Here is a 21,052-nt window from a genome sequence, read left to right as displayed (position 1 = left end):
GGCATCATACAAGCTTATATGGCTAGTCTGCAAAAGGGGTACAACCTGGTTCCCCCTTGCTTGTTGATGTACTACCTGACTGTAATATTGTCTGAAACCACTTGAAAAGATCCTGGGGACCAGTGATGGTTAAGAGAGTTGAGTGCCTTGATCAGGACAAACATCTCCTAGATATTTATATGCCTGCATCTGTCCTTGCTGTCCCACATTCTCTGCACTTTTACCCCTCCTGAAACTGCTCCCCAAGCAAAGCCTCAAGTATCTATGGTGACGCACTGCTTTGGAGCAGGGAAGAAGGGGAGACCTGGATTCAAGGATATCCGTCACAATGGGATTTGAAAAGAGAAATGGTTTTGATGCTGGGATAAAAGGGATTTCAGGTACCGCTGTATCTTTCTCATGTGAAGTTTTGCCTTGGATATCATGAGAATCATAGATGCCATAAGACTCAAAATCCTGAGGTATTCCCTCACAGTTACTGAAGTCTGAGTGGAAAACCTTAGAAATAAATCTAAAAAAAAAAAAAACATTTTTTTTCCTGTGGAAGAAAAGCTCTTTGAAATGTAGCATCTAGTTGACATCCAAAGAACACAATATTGTGTGAGCAGGTCAAGAAAGACTTTTGAATGTTCCCTTGTAATCCCAGATTGTGTAAGGGATCTCTCACTCAAGAGAGATAGAGATACAGAAAGGAAGACAGAGATTCTTGACACTTTGAAAAAGACTCTGCAAAGATAAGAAAGTCATCTAAATATGGAAAAAAAGTGGATACCTGGTAACCTGTAGCAATTGGAGCTGGACACTTTGTGAACACTATTGGTGCAGTCAATAGCCCAAAGGGTAGGGTACAGTACTGATAATGTGATTCAGACACACAAACTCGTAAGAAACATCTGAAGTCTGCATGAATAGAGATGTGAAGAACAACAGGTGGAAATAAAAGAGTCTGATGTGGGGGAAGAGGTATGACCCCCTGGAAAGGTGGAATTTCCTCCCACTGCCATCTGAATTTGTTGAGACTGTTTAATCTGTTTTTATCAAAACTGGATGAGGACAGATAAATTCTCTTGGACAATTTGGAAAAGGAGGGATGAAAAGTCTTAGAGATTCCCTGCATCACCTTGCTCCTTTCATCACACTTTTGATCACCTCTGTAGAATATGTATGTGTGTTGTACCTTTAAGAAGCATTTCCAAGGATGGCACGTGCGTATAAATAGCAAGCATGTGTTAGCTTCAGTGCCATTTTGACAGTGCAGCTGGAGAGTGAGCATGCATGACAGAGAGAGAGAGTCAGTTTGTTTATGAGTTTATCTAAGTTAAAGTTATTGCCTCATTCCTGATGTGTTTGCACATAATAAAGCTGTTTGAACAGAACCCACTAACATTCATCTGTTACATCCAGACCAGGTGAACAACAACCGCTCTAGTACAGGGGTCAAACACTAAATCTCTATTCAAGGGAGAATTTAAAATCTCATTTTAACATCATTTGGGTGGTTTTGAGAATGCAGCCAAGCAAACCACCTTAAAACATTAACAGTGGCCTTAGCCTTGGAAGAAGTATCAATAGGGTCCATTCATGCACTGAAAACAATGAGTAGTGACCTGTGCAACAGAAAAACACTAAGCTATCAAAGGCATATTTTCCTCACAAAAAGAAACTGCCGATAAAATTGTCATACTTCCACAGTATTTTGGAACAAACTCTACCATATCAGCTTGACCATTCAAAAGTTGCAGAAACATATACACTTTTTTCCCACACTTATCAATAATTTTCCCATTCTTATTAGAAAGAGTAGAATTGGAATTTGCTAAGTGTTTACCAGCAGTTGAATCAATGAACGCTATGGCTGCTGGGTCAGGCTTGGGAAAAGTGTATAAAATGTAAAAGCCTTAGGAATTTTATACATCCTATCTGCCTTTTTAGGGGCAGCTGGCTGACTATCAGTAAAATTGCAGGCAGTGACACACACACATCCTCTAAAGCTGACAGAACAGGAGGAATGGGTTTGGGTTCTGGAAAATCTTTCTGTAACAACTCAATTTCCTGAGACTGTGAAACCTCAGTGTTCTCCCACTGAAGGCACTGGCACATAGCAATGGTCTCAGAGAAAGAGATTCCCCCCATGGGGAGAATCAGACACTGAGCTCTTCTCTGTCTGAATCCAAAATATGGGTGGGGGGACTATGGTCATCCCTGCATTTTCCCATTCAGATTAAGAATATCAAATCCCTTCAGGAAAAGAGGAAGCCTTTCTTCCTTTTTTTACGAGAAACTACTTTACAAGAATAGGCTGAATTAAACCCTGAGCCAGATCCAGTAAACTACTTCTATCCAAAGAAATCTGAGGAGGAATACATACATGCTTGATTTTCTGTTTCTTTTTGACAGGAAAATTGGGGCCAAATGTGTTAATAATGGCAGCAGCTGCTTCCCCAGGGATGGGCACAGCAGAGAAATCCTGCCTGTTCCCTCTCCCAAGACTGACAATAGTGGTTTTTCCTTGCCCACTGAGCAGACTCCCAACAGCTGCAAAGAACGTGGATAACCTCTGATACATTGTGGCTCTAGATGCTACATCAGATGGATCCAGGGTAAAAGATGAGTGGTCTGAGGTACGAGAAATGGCTACAGCACAGTCACCTTGTGGCTGAGACAAATTGCTAGCCTACTGTGGTGACAAAGGCTGTTTGCTTAACTTTTTCTTTTTTTTTTGGCTGGAAGAAGGACAGGCGGTGGGACTGGTAGTATGTTCCATTATCAAGCCAAAAATGGTGCAACGATTGCAGATAGAACTACCAGTCCACAAAAGTTACTTTTTTTGACAGAAAAAGCACAGTAAAAAAAGCCCTTTACAACACTATGTCAGTCTCATAAAGGAAAACAGGTTTTCAATTACTCTTCACTACTTTTAAACTGACAGAAAAAATGAGTGCATTTAAAAGTGCATTACAGTCCATTAAATACACAGCATTGCTAGCTTTAAAGTAACTTTCCTGAAGAGGAAAGTAATAAAACATCAATAAAATTAAGAACAAGATTTTTTTTCCCCCAAAGGGAACTTATCAGTCCAGCAAAGGAAAGTACAAGCCAACCACTGATCCTTGAAAGCCTTGGAGGAGCGTACACTTCAGCAGCAGTGAAGCTCTGAAGGGTGAAGGGCTTCACACACAAACTTGTCTTTCAGTCAGCTCAGCTCAAGCTGCTTTACAGTTTGAGCAAAGGCAAGGTGCCCTGAAACTTTGGAAGCCGGTCGGTTCTTATATCCTTAGCAGGATATAACCCATAATGCCTGCCACAGCATTGATCAATATGATGAACATCAGGTTCTGTCACCCCTAGATTCAGAAATGCAGAATGATTGGGGGGAAACAAGTAACTCTGATCTGATAGATAAGGAGAAATCTCTTGAAAAGGAGGTAGGGACTCTTATTGCCATCGGTAACCCTGCTGAAAGAGTATTAGGGCCCATTTGTCTGAGATTATCTATAACTAAAGAGAAGCTGGAGAGACAGATTTTGGTAAAGAAATAAAGAAATGTCAGGATGGGAAGAGGAGGGGCTTAACATTTGTAAATAGTCATTTGATGTATTGGATAGTCGTTGTTTCTGGGGGACTCCCCCCTCTTCCTTGAGCTTCTTTGTCACTGTAAGTTGAGTATCTGCTTGCCTGCAGTTTGCTGAGACTGCTTATTTTGCTTTTTATTAAAGGATCTTGAATTACGACTGAAACCTTTGACCAGCTTGAAGAAATGGAGGCTGAAATATCAGAGTTATCCCTTGAATCGGCTTTCTTCTCTCATAATGCAGCCTCCTGTCAAAGGGGAGGATTTTAAAATTCAGCTTTTACATCTTCAGAGAAATTTTGAGAATGAAATCATGCAAATCTTCTCATAACAGATCCTGTAGCTGCTGCTCTGGAAGAAGTATTAACTGTGAATTGAGAAACAAACAGCTTTATTATTTAGAGATTTACCCACAGATGAAGTAAAGATGTCAGTTATGTTCCTCATATTCTCAAAAGAGGCAAGTAAAAACTAACATATGAGCGGAAAATAAAAATGTTGGAAAAGTACACCTTCTTTCCCCAAGTCTATCAAAAGCTTTCATATCTTTGTAAGGGTTGAGGTAGCATTATCCGATTGTTTAGCCGTGAAAGGATTTCACAGGGAAATCACTTCAGGATGAGATCTAGGATAAGAGAGACACAGTATTTGTAAGCTTGAGGATCTTTATAAAGTCTATCTGCCTTCTTAAGGGCTGTAGTTTGGCTGTCTGTCAGGCCTGATGTAGGCTATAATAAAACATCCTCCAAAGCTGAAAACATGGATGGAATATCACTAGGCTAATGAAAATTTCATATGTAACAAGTTGTAATATTCTTCAAACAAACTGGAATGTCATTTGGTTCCCACTAAAAAAAAAAAAATGATTCATTCTAGAGATGATTTAAGAAAAAGAAAACTCCTCATAGGGAAACTCAGTAGAAATATTCTTCTCAGAATCATAATCTGTTGCTTGAGAGAAACAACATAATTTGTTCCCTCCAGTTGCATTCCAAGTTAATCACACTGAGAATCTTCATAACCAGAAGAATTTTTTTTCAGAAAAAGTAAAATATGAAGGGTTAAGAGCCCAAGCTAATCCATGAGCTAAGCCCAATAAATCTTCCCTAACTAGAGTAAAAGAAGCGGGATGACAAATCTTTTAACTTCCTGCTTCTTTTAAGGAAAATCCACTGAAACAGACTAACTTGTGTGAGGACATCACCCAAGGGAGCAGGTAATTTGTCCAACCAGGCACAAAAGCATTTTCAACTCCTTCTCCTGAGACAGATAACTGTGGTTTTCCCATGCCCACAAATGACAATCATAGAGGATGTGTCTAACCCCTGGTCCATGATGGCTGAAGGGAATAACAAGAGAAAACCAAGGAAGGAAATGAGTGGTCTGAGGAACAAGAAATGGACACTGCAGGGTCACAAGAAATGGACACTGCAGGGTCACCCCTCAGCAACTGGTACAAGAAAGCAGCCTCCTGAACTGGCAAAGGCTATATTGACATGTTTTCTTTCTTTTGACTGGAGGAAGGAAGAACTAAGTAACTAAGTTGTTCCATGGTTAAGCAGTAAAATAAGCCTGAAATGTGGCAAACAATGTCAGTAACAGTTGGCAAAAAATAAGTATGAAAAAAACACAGTTTTCACAAAAATAAGACCACGACAAGCACAAAACATACACTTGCCTCAGTCCTTAAAAAAAAAAAAAAATATATATATATATATATATATATATTTTTTTTTTTTTTTTTTTTTGATTATCGACAAAAGATAGAGTAAACATGAATAAAACAATAACTTACACTAAAATAGTAAAAAGACCCATACTGCTTCAACTATCAGAAATTTCACATGAAAGTCCCCCCCAAAAACAAAAACTTAGCAAAAACTAAACAGTTAATTGAAAAAAGCATTGTTTTAGTTATAAAAACAAATGTAGGTTTTTATCTATCAAAGGGAACTTTATCTGTACAGCAGTGAAGAAATGCCAACCAACCACTGGTCTTCAAAAGCCTGTAAGAGGAGGGTTCTTCAGCTGCAGGAATGCTCTGAAGAGCTTGGCACCCAGACTTCTGGTTTTCTCCCTACTCTGTTCAAATTTCCAATTATTTGGGCATGTGGAAGGTACTCTTAAGCTTTGGGAAGCTGTCAGGCCAATATATCTTAGGCAAGATATAATCTCACATAGCTTAGAGTACTGCAGCAATGATCAAATGACAAGCCTCGACTGTTGCCAGGGCCAAAAAGGAGTCACCAACACAATTTTTGGCCAGGCTTTAAAAAAAACCCTAGAAATCAATGAAAAGGGTGGAAAAACATTCCCTCCATGGGAATTTGAAAGCATCTATCTTCCAGGCCTGTTCACAAGGGATCCTGAAGCAGAATGTCTTCAGTTGTCTGTTCTGACAGGAGGCAAAGTGATCTACTTGAGGTGTTTCCCTCAGTTGGATCAACGTTTGGAAGACCACTGGGTGAAGTTTTCATTCATGCGGTCTATTCTTGTCCTGCATATCTAATCTGCAATCAAAGTTTGCTCTGACAGAATGTATGAAGTTGGAAGAGTAAAACGTAACTAATTTTCTATCTCCCAGACTAGAATAGCAAGCCTGCAAAAAAGGTAACATATTGTTCCCTCTCCCATTTATGTACTGTATCACTGTAGTGTTGCCTGCATAATCTTGTAGTGGTGATGTGGACCAGAGATGATTTAAGGTTTTCAAAGCATTTATCACTGACATTATCTCTGACATTTATGTGGTTCTGCCTGTTGTGAAAATTCCTCAGACATTATACTTTCATGCATTTGGAAACTGCTCCCCACATCAGATCTAATGCATCTGTATTGACAGACTGGTGAGGAGATGGAGGGAGAATGGGAGACCTGGGTTGCTAGAGATCTGGTCTACCCTCTAGTGAACCTCCTTCCTTCCAAACTCCAAAATATAGATCTCAAAAGGTAGATGGTGAAGGGAATCATATTAAGTCAATGAAGGTAGCTTCAGCGAATGCAAACAAACAGAAAACCATTTGTCCAAACTACATTTGGCAAACATTAGAACACATTTTTTTACAGGAGAGCAAGTCCCCTGTACCACCAACACACAAAAACAACTCCAAGATTGCACAACAGTGGGAAAAAAAGGCAAACTCCACTGTCTGTGAAAGTAGTTTCTTTTTGCATTCACCGAAACTACCTTCACCAATGGGACAAGCTCCCTGGGTGAAGATGCTGAATCTAGAATGATCTGAGGTATCATTGGATTTTTTCTTGTGGTGTCTAGTCAGGAGATGCATGAGAAGAATATGTTCCACATGTACCCCAAAATCTTAAGAAATTCCCTTTCAGACACCTGTCTTTGATTGTAAACACTCAAGAAGAACCGTTGGAATACCTTTACATTGCCTGGAGGAGGAAAGGCTCTTCCCAGGACAGAATCTGACAGACATCTCAGCATCTCAGGAAATCAATTTTGTGAGAAGAGATGAGAGAACATTTCTGTAAAATGAAGAAGATTCTGAATACCTGCTAAAGACTCTTCACAACTTGAAAGAGTCTGCAAAGATAAAACAATCACTGAAACATGGAAAGATGCGAATGCCTGAAATAGGCAAATACTGAAGCAAGACACTTGGTAAATACCTTTGATACAGTTCAAAGGGCAAGACGCAGAACTGAATGGAAGCTTGACATAGAAAATCGTAAGAAATGTCTATACTGCTAGACAATGGGAAATGGGATGGTAAGCATCTTAAAGTCTGGCTTTACCATGAAAGCTGGTAAAGGAAGCAGAGGCAAAAGGGACTGAAGGGATAATATTTTGAACTTTGGAATCTTGAAAAAAGATTTAGAAAGGAAAGGTCTAGCACAGGCCTCCATGTTCCTTCCCTCTTTTAGTACCAGAAAAGTCATTAAATAGAAAAACTTTGCCCATCTGGCAGGAAGGCACTAGTTCTATTACTCCTGTGAAAATATCTGGTGCAGGGAACAGAGAGTCTTGGTTTAATGAGGAGTGTGATTCCCACTACCAAGTGTGCCCCTTCTGAATTACATTTAGAACCCATTTGTCTGAAAAAATCTGGTGCCACAAGGAAAGATGAAGTCTCAGAGAGAGGAAGAAATTGCCAGGGTGTTGTGGGGGGAGTCTGGATATGCAAATAATCATATTGACTGAGAGGACTGTCCTTGACTTCCAGAGGCTTTCCATTTTTTGTTGGAGCCTCCTTACCATTACATTTTAAAATCTTGTTTGACAATTCCTTGCTGCTTGAATTGCTTATTGAAAAAGGGTGCTGATGAGGAAGGGAAATGTTTATTTGTGTCAAAGAAGAAGGTCTGAAAAAATTAAGTAACTCCTTGAATCGTCTTTCTCCTTTCATCACACTTTTTGAGCAACTCAGTTGCAGAAGAGCCAGACAGAAACTTAGCAACTTCAGGAAGGTTTTGAAAAAGAAGCCAATCAAATATTCTCATGACAGCTCTGAGATAGTGTCAGCTGCATTATAAACACACTTAAAACATGCTTAGTAACATGAGAGGTTAACATGGTATTCAAATAATTTTCAACTCAGAAGATGGAAGTTTAAACATTAACCTTTGCATGTTCTCAAGAAATAAAAGTAAAAGGACTTTAACATACAAGCTTGATAGTTTAAAATTCTGAAAGTTGAAGCAGCAGAAGACTAGACTTTCTTCACCAACTTGTTAAAAGCTTTACCATCCTAGTCAGAGGGAATGGGCTTTGCAGCAGCAATCTGTTTAGCAAAGGCAGTTTTTGATAAGGAAATCACTGCTGGATCTGCTTTAGATTTATAAAGCAAAAATACTTATGAGTCTGAGGTATCCTGTATAACCTGTCAGACTTCTTGGGGGCAGGAGGCTGACTGTCAGATAAAAGTACAGTTTTGTACCTACCATAAATGTAGATGTCCGATAGATATGCAACTGCAGTCCTTATATATGGGTTGTCCTGCCTCAGGCAGCCCTCGATCGGCTGGATTCCAAAGTCTGGGTCCGTCGTCGGCTGATGTCGCCTCCTCCCCGACGTCAGAGCGGCTGGGGTATAAAAGCATCAGCCAACGCCATCTTCCTCAGTGTTTCTTGCCCAGATGCCAGGTGCCCTCCAAGGAAGGCTAAATTTAGAACTGGATAAAAAATTCCAGACAAACACAATAGCAATAAACAGATACACCATAACAGATATCCCCAGCTAAGTATAAAAGAAGGGAAGTGGACCCAATACACAGAGGGGTAGGAGGGAGGGAAAACCTGACTGCAGTTGCATATCTATTGGACATCTACATTTAAGGTAGGTACAAAACTGTACTATGTCCTTCAAGAATGCAACTGCAGTCCTTACATATGGGTTGAATACCATAGCCAAGCTGGGGTTGGTAGGTTCTAAGATAAGGATGGTGTAGCTAAAATGCCCTGCAGGACTGCCGAAGCAAAGCCTGCTTGGGATCTGGAATATAAAGGCAGGTGGTAGTGCTTGGAAAATGTATGCACGGAGCTCCATGTAGCAGCTTCTAGAATGTCCTTTGTAGCCACCCCTCTTAGGAAGGCTGTGGAGGTGGCTGTAGCTCTGGTGGAGTGTGGCCTGATATTGGCTGGCACACCCTTTCCATGGAAAGAATAACAGAATCTGATGCAATGTCCAATCCATCTTGAAATTGTTTGTTTGGAAATTGCCTTTCCTTGTACTCCAGGAGCATATGCTACAAATAGTTGGTCAGACTTTCTGTTGGCCTTTGTTCTGTCCAAGTAGTAGCGCAGTTGTCTGTGTATGTCCAAAGTGTGCAGCAGCTTTTCCCATTTATTTTGAGGATTGGGGAAGAAGGTGGGCAGGTGAATTGCTTGATTTAGAGACACCCTGGATATCACCTTTGGCATAAAAGAAGGACTGGTTCTTAAAGAAACCCTGTCCTGATGAAAAATGAGAAATGGAGGTACTGCCATGAGGGCCTGTATCTCCAAAACTCTTCTTGCTGAGGTAATTGCCAACAGGAAAACTGTTTTCCAGGAAAGAAATTGCAATTCTGAAGATGCTGCTGGTTCAAAAGGAGGAAGAGTTAATTTTTCTAACATGAAGTTGAGGTGCCATGCAGGCACTGGTGGTTTTCTGGGAGGCTTGATATTCTTTATCCCTCTTAGAAATTGTCTTAGTAAAGGATGTGAAAACACAGGAGGATCAGTGTTGTATGATGCTGAAATTGCTGAAGCGTGTATTTTTATGGAAGAATAGGAAAGTCCATTATGCAGCATTTCTGCTAAGTATTCCAGTATCTGTGGGATGCTCATTACTGATGCATCCTGTCCCTTGTTGGTATTCCAGATGTTGAATCTCTTCCATTTGGCTGAATAAGTCTTTCTGGTGGAAGGTCTGCGTGCTTCCAATAATATTTGTTGAACTTCCTTGGAAAGAGATATATGGGTAGAAATCATGGAACCCTCCAGGCTGTCAGCTGCAGAGTTTGCAGGTTGGGATGAACCGTCCTGTAATTGTGCTGAGTCAAGAGTAGAGGCCATTGAGGCAGGGGCCACGGGTTGGTGCAAGTTATGCTCCTTAGTAATGGATACCAGTGCTGTCTTGGCCAATCTGCAGCTATTAAGATGCCTTTCGGTTGCTCTGCTTTGATCTTCAGTAACACCTTGGTCATTAATGGTAGAGGTGAGAATGCATAGATTGTTAGAGAGTTCCAGCTGAATGAGAGAGCATCTATTCTCCAGGCTTGTGGATGGTGTGTCCTCGAGCAGAACTTTTTCAGATGATGATTGAGGTGGGAGGCAAAGAGATCTATTTCCGGCCTCCCCAATGCATGAGTTATTTGAGCAAAAATGTCTGGATGCAACATCCATTCGTGCGGGTCCAGGATGTTTCTGCTTAGACTGTCTGCCAGAACATTGTCCCTGCCCGGAACAAACTGGGATTGCAGCTGTAAGTTCAGTTTCAGGGACTTTTCCCAAAGAGTCATTGTTAATCTGCAAAGGGGGTAAGAATGAGTACCTCCCTGCTTGTTTATGTACTACATAACAGTGGTGTTGTCTGTCTTTATTAGCAGATGGCCTTGTTGAAAATATTTTCCGAAGGACTCGACAGCATGAATTACTGCTAACATCTCTTTTTGATTGATGTGTAGATGTACTTCCTGGGGGGGGTCCATTGCCCTTGAATGCATCTGCCCTCCATGTGTGCCCCCCATCCATGGTCTGAGGCATCCGTTGTAATGGCTTGGCTTGTTTGAGGTTTGTTGAAAGGCATACCTTTGTTTGACTGGCTTGCTTGGGCCCACCACAAAAATTCCCTTTTTAGACATGGGATGAGTGGGATAATTGCTTCTAAGTTGTGGCTGTGTTGAGACCATAGACTTTTTAGGTACCATTGCAGTTTTCTCATGTGTAGTCTTGCCAGTGGAATCAGTAGAATGCAAGATGCCATGAAACCCAGGGCCTGCAGGATTTTCCTTGCAGTCATCTGGGTGAGCTTTGCTAGGCTTTTGAAGTAATGTGGTAATTGTTCTTGCTTCTCTTCTGTGAGGTAAGGCATTTGTGATTCTGTGTCTAGTTTGGCTCCTAGAAAATTATTTGTTGGGATGGCAGTAGCCTTGATTTTTGTAAGTTGACTGTGTATCCCAAAGCCTGTAGTAAGTAAATGACATAATTCAAGTTTTTTGTCAAGGCTTGCTTGCTGTCCGCTTGTATAAGGCAGTCGTCCAGGTAATGGTATATTTGTATCCCCTGGAGTCTGCAGTGTGCAATTACTGATGCCAGGCATTTCGTGAATACTCTGGGCGCAGTAGATAAGCCAAAAGGCAATGCTGAGAATTGATAATGCTCTGACCCTGCCAGAAATCTGAGGTATCTTCTGCAACTGTGTCTGATTGGGACATGCAGGTATGCCTCTTTGAGGTCCAGAGTAACCAGCCAAGACCCCTTGCCCAGCATGGGAAGGAGTTGCTGTAGTGTCAGCATTTTGAATTTTGGTACAATGAGAAAAGTGTTTTGAGCGGACAAGTCCAGTATAGGTCTCCATTGCTTTTCTTTTCTTGGAACAAGGAACAGTCTTGAGTAAAATCCCTGGCCTTGTTCCTGAGGAGGAACCTTTTCTATTGCTTTGATTTTTATCAGATTTGAAACTTGTTTGAATGCCTCTGCCCTTTGATTTTGTGGCAGGTTTGGCATGCCTTGTCTTGTTGGTAAAGTATGGAAGTGGAACCTGTAGCCTTGGTCTATTATGTCCAGAATCCATTTGTCCTTTGTTAACATGTGCCAATTTTTTGAAAATAAGGATAATTTTCCGCCTAAAGGTGCTTCTCTTTGAGCCTTGGTCGGCGGTGTCAAAGTCAAGTCATTGTGATTGTCCCAGTGGAGCAGGGGATGTCCCTGCGCCACCTCTCTGATTAGTCGGTTGCCATTGGCGTCCTCTGTAGGAGCCTCTGTACTGCCCTCTTCCTTGGGTACACCTGTTTTTTCCCCTTTGAAACTTGTCAGTGTCTGGAAAGGACCAATTCTTAGAAGGCCAATTCCTGCTGAACCTTGGTGGCTGAACCTGGAGGAAATCCTTGACTGTTTGCACTGATTTAGCCTTTTCCTCAATTGATTTCAACACATCCTGAGCATTAGCACCAAAAAGCTTGTGTTTTTCCAGAGGTGCATCTAGAAGCTTTACTTTAACATGATCTGACAATGCCTGTTCTTTCAACCATGCATGTCTACGAATGACTGCCCCTGTCATAGCTGCCCTACATGAAGCTTCCAATGCATCATAACCACACTGAAGAAAATGATTGCTAACCTGCTGAGTGTTATGGACCAACTCCTATAAGGCCTTTCTATCTAAAGGCTCAGGAGAGGTTAACTTTTTCTGCAAATCATCCATCAAGAAATCCTGATACTGAAACATATGAAAAAGGCAATTAAGGGCTCTCATGGCAAGTGTGGTTGAGGTATAAACTTTTTTGCCCCACCTCTCCAGGGACCTAGCTTCCCTGTCTGAGGGCAAAGGATTTTTGGCCGTGGATGTGGCCACCCCTTTGGGCCCCTGGGAAATTGTTTCTAGATCAACAGAATGGGCCTTAAATAAATGTTTGTGAGTCTCAGGAACCCTGCAGTATCTGTCCAGCTTGACAGGAGCAGGGGGGAGAGAATCAAGAGAAGCACTCGAATCTGAGTACACATCATCCAGTACATCTAACACTGGAGGGATAGCTAAAGGCCTGTGTTGGGGAAGCTTAAGGAAGGTACGAAGCCGCTTCCTGGAGTCGGAGAATTCCTGACCTTGCCACTGAAAATGCTCTCTCATGGAGTGGAGAATTTCCCCAAAAGAAATATCCTCAGGAGGAGAGGCAGAAGGAATAGATTCCTCTGCATCAGAATCCTCGTAGACCTGGAAGGACTCTTCCTGGGTATCCGAGTGATCAGAGTCACCAGAGGCTTCATCTGAAGAAAGGGTGTCTGTATGCTCAACCCTGGGCCTTTTGTCAGAAGGTGGCTGAGAGCCTCTGTCAGGATGGGCCTGGGAGCCTCTGATTAAGGAAATTAAAACTGCAGCTACAGTCATAATTTGTTTATCAGCAGTGGGCTGAGGCAAAGCTTTAGGAGGGTGAGACTTAGCCTGGCTGGCAGCCTTAGCACGTGTGTAGGCCTTGATAGACATAGACATAGGAGGCCTAGCTGCCCCACGTGCTGGAGTCCCCTTGTCCATGGGTATGGTCAGAGGCAAATCCTGGGCTTCAGTTTCTGGAGGAAAATCAACAACCGGCACCAGCGCAGGCTCCGGGGCCAGAGTGATCGGTAAAGCGGTGTCGACGGTCCGGAGCGGCGGAACAACCGCCTCAGAAGAGACCGATGCACTCGCGGTAGTTTTTGGCGTGGTGTCGGTGGAAGTCGCGGGCCGAGAATGTCGGTCCCGGTCTTTCCGTTTTTTGGAAATATGTGGTGTCGGTTGTTCCGACGGCATGTTATAAGAATATTTATCACCAAAAAATCTTCTGCAAACTCTGCCCGGCGCCTGAGTGTGCACTTATTGAAGCAAGCACAGGTGGCACAGGCCGAGACATCGTGGTCTGGGCCAAGGCAGGAGAGGCAGTAAGAATGGAAGTCCTTATGAGGTATTTGTTTACCACAAGACAAACAGTTATTAACTTTTTCAGTTTTTTCTGACATCGGCTGAGGCAAGAAAAGGTTCCCCAATGGGGTACTTAGCTTTTTGATGACTTCGGATACGTAAAACACAGGAGCTGTCCGACCGGCACTTGCGAACTGCTTCTGCTTCGGGCACCGCGCGGCAAGAAAGACTGAGGAAGATGGCATCGGCTGATGCTTTTATACCCCAGCCGCTCTGACGTCGGACCCAGACTTTGGAATCCGGCCGACCGAGGGCTGCCTGAGGCAGGACAACCCATATGTAAGGACTGCAGTTGCATTCTTGAAGGACATCTAGAAGCAGCAAGAAAAAACATTCACTAAAGCAGGCAAAGCAGCATGAATAGCTGCATACTTCTGTATAACTAATTGTAACAACTCATAACACATTTTCTATGCAACATAAATTTTATTATGTTTCCAATGAAAAAAAACAGTCTCAGAAAAAGATAAATATTCAAGAGGGAAATCCAAAGTAACACTTTCTTCACAATCAAAATGTTCAGATTGAGAAAAAATTCCTGAAATCCAACCATCAAACTGCAATGCCTGTTGTTAAGACTGAAAATCAGACTCAGAAAAAAAGGGACGTCTCTTTCTTTTCTTAACTGAAGAAAGAGTACACAAACAGTAAATAGGATAAGGGAAGGTTTGTTTCCTTGGAAATTCCCTGGAAAATGCCCCTCCCTTAGAAAGCATACTCACCCCAGGCTCAGGGTCCCTATAACCTGCAAGTGAAGAACCTTCATCTGCACTTTCCCCTAAGACTGAGAGTGGTTCTCTCTTGTCAGCCAAGGGAAGCCTTACAATGGATATGTCTATCTCCTGGTTGATAGTGGTTATGATTACAACACCAGAGGGACTATGAAAAATGAGCGATCCAAGAAACCAAGAAAGGCCACAGAGGAGTCATGCACCAGTGACTGAGGCACAACAGGAGATGGCCTGATACTCAAAGATGGCCTAACACTCAAAGACTTCCTGACAACCTGAAAACTTTCCTTTACTTGCGGACATGAGAAGGAAGAACCATGGAGACCAGCAGCTGCTCCATAAGTTAAGCCAAAACTGATACCTCAAAGACGGACAGTAGAGCCCAAATGAGTAGGCAACAGGTAGAAAACAAGTAGTACTTGGAAAAGTAAACCACTGACAGTCTCCCACAAGCACAATATGTTGCCCCAGATACACAAACCTAGAAAACATCTTGGAAAATCTTTTTAAAAAATAGTAACTTTTACACAAACTGTTAAAACATTTATACACAAACTCTCTTACAAATGTAATGACACTCCCCAAAACATCTAGTTTCATAGCAAACACAATATTTTAGTTAGAACAACACAAGTTTTCCTTACAAAAATAACTTTAATGGAAGGTTTTCCCCAACAGCGGACTTATCTGCCTAGCCTTAAAGGGTAGTTAGCTGACTGACAGTTCCACGGCACCCAAGGAAGGAATGCACTTCAGCTCTGTATATTTTGCTGCTCTAACTGGACAGTTAAAGTGTATGAAAGGCATCTTTTAGCTTTGAAAGCTGGATGGTCAGTGGGAGTATGACCCAAACAGCTTAGACTACAATAAAGGTTTTCTAATGCTGAAAAATCTGCTACTTATTGTTGTAAAGATCATAAAATCAAAATATAATGGAAGAATAAGCAAAAGACATCAGGATTGTTGATTCCAGGAAAAAAATGAGGGTGGTCATAGTTCATGTCTTCTATAATCAGACCTGCCTTGTATCCATGAATTGAGACTACAAAGTCTTGCACACACAGTGATATCACAGTGCTGTAAATGGTTAGACTGATGGATGCTTTTCTCCCTAGTGGCTACATTTTAACTAGATTTATAATCTTGTGGTTGTGACCTATGTAATGAGCATCAGGTGCTGCCTCCCCCACTACCAAGTTGATTAAAGAATGAAACACAGTACAGTAGCAGTTTACTTACTTGATACACAAAATGGCAATGAACAGAGACTTCCTTACTTGTCCCTTTGATTTCAAGGCAAGAACTTACTTTTGAAAGGCACTGTTCATAAACCAAGAGGAAAGCAGGTACTTAAAATGTATCAACAAGTTAATCACAGCTCTGTGGAACATAATTCTTGTGACAGAGATCAACAACAAAAGTCCTTGAAACCTCCAACTCAAAGTAATCATTTGTTGTATAGCTCTCAAGGCAATAAGAATATTGAGTGGCTAATCAATCCATCTCAGTCATTTATGTTATTTTCTGATTTGTTCTATGCACATTTGCATGTTTTAAACATTGTAGAACATGAACTGGCTTCTGTAAAGGCAATGTGTAAAGATATTCAAGTATCTAACTAAAATACACTTGTTTATTTATACATTTTAATCAGCAGAACATATTTTAATATGGAACTAGTGTTATGCATTGTACATCATCCTTTTTTATCTATCTATCTATCTATCTATCTATCTATCTATCTATCTATCTATCTATCTATCTATCTATCTATGTATCTATCTTACCACAGAAGACATCAGTCACTTCACCAAGCCTCCAAGCAGCCTTGCCCTTCCCCTCTCAGCACAGGCCATGGTCTCTTTAGTTTCATTAATGGAGAGCTCATCACCCTGTGTGCCTCTGAGTGCAAGCAAAGCCCACCCTTCCCTTGGGAGAGTTGAGAAGACTGTGACCCTTCATACCTCCTCCTCCTCCTCCCTGCTTGGTTTCTCCAGTGTCAGGGCCACTAATCAAACCCTGGTCTCGTAGGTCACGGAAAGGGATCCATTCCTGTATGCCACAAATCCAGGCTCAGCATAGTAAGTATTCTGCAGGTTTTGTACATAATTCCACAAAAAATGGTTTAGAATGTCTTTTATATTTATTAGCCATTCCAAACCCTTACATAGAGAATAAACTTACCAGTGACTCCTTTTCTTCAAAAACCTCTAGAAATGAATGGTAGCTGATGAATCCTGAGTGTTGTGGGTCCAGTAATATACACAGCTCTTTAAACTGCTCATCTGACATTTTGAATGTTAAACTTTCAACAATTCGACGAAGTTCTTTCCTAGTTATTTTACCATCATGATTCTAACAAAACAAAAATTAAATTTTCCTCAAATATATGCTTTGTTGGATAATAAAATGCATGAACAAGTAGCAGTTAAAATCATCTGCACATTTATTAAATAATATATCAGAAAATTCATGAAATTGTTTTCAAATGGCATTTCATATTTACTATTAGGTTTTAAGGGGCTTGAAATATAAACGCATAGTGAAATAAGTAAACTTATCTGCAGGAATGTCTAACTCATGTTTAACTGTAAAACACAGAACTGTGTCACAAAATGTACAAATTCAGAATAAATGCCACTGGTTGAATAACAAATGTTGAGAGATAAAACAATGACATCCAAAACACAGACTGATTTCTTAAGAGTAACAACACAAGTGCTGTTCGGGCTTCAGTTCCTCTGGTTACACATACAACAACTAAAATATACCATCTCCACATACACAATTTCTAAATGCAGAAAATCAGTAGCAATCATAATTTATAAAAAAGGCCTTTCAGTGAAAAGATTTAAAGTAGAACATTAATTCAAAGAATTGTATTCAGTGACATGGAACTGTGCTCTGTCAATGACGTGTGTTAGGACATTGTGATATAACCTGAGTTCATGAATAACAAGAAATGTCTTCAACTTTATAACAGCAAGTTTAATTTCATGGAGCCCTAATTATGTTTAAATTTATTGCATCACTTACAGTTACACAACTTATCACTGCAGGCCATAAAAGGACACAAATTCTGATACTGCAGTAGAACCTGAGGACATCTACATAGACACATGTATGTCTTTAACCATATGTATGTATGTATGCTTATGTTTATGCACAAGTATGTATAAGGTGGATTATTCAGAAAAAAAGGACACGCATTTTTCACATTCTCCTGGGTTCTTCCTCACCTCCAAGTATGATGTGAATAGATCAGCATATAAGTGTCTGCAGTCTTATTAATGGGACACTAGCTACAGCAGTACATTCTTAATGTAAGAAGTTCATTGCCATTAAGTTAATTACCATTACCTGTACTAGAGAATGAAAAAATATTCTTTCTGCTACTGGTACAGTGCATAGGTTTTTGCCTTCCAATTTATGATGCGATCTTATCAACCTTAGTCTACTCCACTTGTCAGATTCTCAGTGATCTTTGTATTTGAGCATAACCTTCTGTTGTTTTTATATCAAGTGCAGAGTCATGTCATACCCCCGCCATTCTGTTATGTAAACTTGTCTTTTGAGGGGTTACAAAAAAAAAACACCAGGAACAAATGAAATTGATGCTACTGGTACAGAGGCTGTTGCCTTAACTACAACACAGATGACCAAAGATCAAGTAGCATGTCTCACAGTTGATGAGATGGACTTAGTGACAAAACAGGCAGTTCAGCTACCCTGAGGGAGTGATTAGGTTTCTTCACCATGAGAGTTATCCTAGTGGAGACTATGATGCTATCCATGGGTTTGTGCACATGCAAATACACAAGTATCTAGTCTGCATGATGAAGGCATACTAAGGTTGCACAATCACAGTCCATGAAGATACCACTGTACAATTCGTACTGCACATTCAGTACTAATAGTGATTAGGGTATTAGGAAACAAAGAGCAAGGTATATCATTGTACCAAAAACTGACGGCAATCCTCACTACGACAATATAAATGAGGTTACTAAGCCTCCTTGTAAAGGCAAGACTCTCAGCATGGTGGAATGCAGGTGTTACAGAATAATAAGTTGTCTCATGATTATTCTTCACAAAATGCATATAACTTGAAGTTTCTTCACAAATGAGTCAAATAAAATGTTTACAGCACATTTATGTTCAAGACATAAGGTAATATAAATGCATGATTATACAAAATATAGTTTCACATAAGTTGTAGCTTTACATATATCAAATGCCTTACAGCTGCAGCCTCTTCACTATTAAATTATAGAGTACTGACAGATAATTAAAGGCAAGCTAAGTGCTAAATGAGTTAATGGATTTTACTATGTTTAAAGAAGTCTGGTTTAAAAATGTTAATAGAGGAAAAAAAGAAAAACAATGTGTCAGAAATCTTTTGTAAGCTCTGACCTTCTCAGGCTGGGGGATGAGTTGCTGCAAGAGTATCAAAAGCAAGTGCCAGTAAAGATAGTGTATAATGGTACTGAATGTTGCAAGGTCAAAGGATAAGATTCTTAGGCAGAGACGGTCTACATTTTAAGAAGGCATCTTGTCAAGTATTCACGTGAAGCTCAAAGTGAGAATCACAAGAGCATATACCATAAGATCATAGGATGTTACTAGGCCAAAGGCTCTAGGGCCCTTACAAGCTTAACTAAGTTCTTACCCTTATTTCCACGATCACCACCTATTGCCCCTTGTCCAAGAGGGACACAGGTGAAACCACCAGGGTGAATTTACAGTCACCCATCCAATCGTCCAGACTGCGTTTGAAGAGGGCCAAAGAGGTGCTCTGTTTGACATGAAGCGGGAGTCTATTCCAAAGGTGTGGTAACCTCTGGGAGACAAAACCTGCTGGAGGGACAGATTTATTATTGTCACATACCAGGTTAAGGTCTTTAGAGCAAGTAACCAGTGTACCATTTGACTTGCGGATATGTAGAATTTCCAATAAAGCAGGGTCAGAGATGCCTTGTATGCAAGGCAGAGATCACCTCTGAGTAGTCTGTATGAAAAAGAATAAAATGACAGTGATTTCAGATGGTCCCCATAGGAGACATGCTGAAGACCTTACATTTTCCTTATGATGAACCTTTGTGGTTTCTCCAATTGCTGCAGGTGCTTGGAAAGGTACATATCAAAATGGGTGTTGGACTCAATAATTGGCCTGATGAGGTAAGCATACAGAGAGGTTATAACTTGTTTTTTTTTCTGGAGGCAATGCCCTTACTTATGAGATGAGCAATATAAAATAAATTCCTTACCACTTTGGAGACATGGTGGTCAAAGTTAGGGTTGCTGCCAACCTGTGTGCCCAGGTCTCTCAACACTGAGTGTGTACTTAAGGTGTTTCTATTGATGTGGTATTTGGCAGGAACATGGCTTTTGCCAAAAGGAATAATAATACATTTTTTGCATTGAATTTAAGGCCATGACTTTGGCACCATCATTTGTTTGTGTAAGACCTTCTTGTAGGATGTTGACATCACTTGGAGATTCTATGACCACTCCCAGTTTGCAGTCATCAGGAAACTTTGTCAGCCACAGACTTTTAGTTTTTGCTTGTACTTTGGAGAAATAGCTTCCAAACAGTAGAGGTCCCAGGACCGATCCCTGTGGAACACCACTGGTTACTGGTCTGCTGTTGGAGGTGGATTCCCCTATTTTGAATATACGAGTTCTACCAGTAAGCCAGTTAGTGACCCATCTAAAGATATAAGGGTGGATCCCTAGTTGGGCGAGTTTGTCAATGATGCCTGAGTGGGGGATAGTGTCAAACAACTTGGTTAAGTCCAGGTAGGCTGTATGCACAGATTTTCCTTTGTCCAGGACCTCAGTCATTGTCTTGAAGAAGTCCACCAGGTCTAACAGGCATGCTCTACCTTTGACAAATCCAAACTAAGTAGGGTCAAGGGTTTGGAGATTACCTATATCTTGTTGATAAGGTCCATGATGATTTGCTCCATGGCCTTGCAGATAAGGCTAGTTAGGCTAATAGGTCTGTAGTTCCCAAAGACAGAGGAAGCACCACCTTTGTGCAAGGGAATAATGGTGGCTGTTTTCCATTCAGCTGGCATGAAGCCAGTGCTTAGACTATGATTGCAAAGAGTACCCAATAGTGTTGTTAATTCATGATGCAGCCCATATAGGACGCAGCCTGGGATTGTTATCAGGTCCCATAGATGCTGTGTTTTTGGCCTTATAGAGGGCATTTACAACCTGTTCTTTAGAAAACCAAGGTAGGGGACAGGTGGTAGGGATGTCATGGGATAAGTGTGGCGGGGACAGGGGAGTGAAGTTTTTACAGAACCTGTCAGCCAACAGGTTAGCTATGTCCACAGGCTCAGTATATGTGGCATCATTAACTACCAGTTTGGCACAAATCTGGGCTTTTCCTTTTAGGTTATGTAACTATAGAATGTAGACAAGAAGTTCCTTGTAGATCTGGATAAAGGCTTGCATTCCAAAAAATATATAGAATATATCAACAACAAAGAAGTGGGATGCAAGTCCAACCAATGGCTTCAACACAGATGTTATTTATTTGACAAAGAACAGAGAATAAAACATAAGCACTTTCACAGTGTGTCCCACTGCTTCCTCAGACATATGAGGAAGCAGTGGGACACA

The 21,052-nt window shown here is 41.0% G+C and overlaps 1 protein-coding gene across 1 annotated transcript in view; it reads right to left on the bottom strand.

The window, feature by feature from the left end:
- EFCAB6 (EF-hand calcium binding domain 6) overlaps window positions 1-21,052 on the bottom strand; it is a 3,527,179-nt gene that overhangs the window by 1,827,634 nt on the left and 1,678,493 nt on the right. Inside the window, exon 12 of the mRNA XM_044088493.1 lies at window positions 16,604-16,774. Coding sequence (XP_043944428.1) covers window positions 16,604-16,774 — 171 coding nt within the window. The remainder of the gene's footprint in view (window positions 1-16,603; window positions 16,775-21,052) is intronic.

The sequence above is a fragment of the Protopterus annectens genome, chromosome 11.part0 (genome assembly GCF_019279795.1).
Source record: "Protopterus annectens isolate FY-2018-M chromosome 11.part0, PAN1.0, whole genome shotgun sequence".
NCBI classification, from domain to species: domain Eukaryota; kingdom Metazoa; phylum Chordata; order Ceratodontiformes; family Protopteridae; genus Protopterus; species Protopterus annectens.
This window is presented reverse-complemented; position numbering and strand designations above follow the sequence as displayed.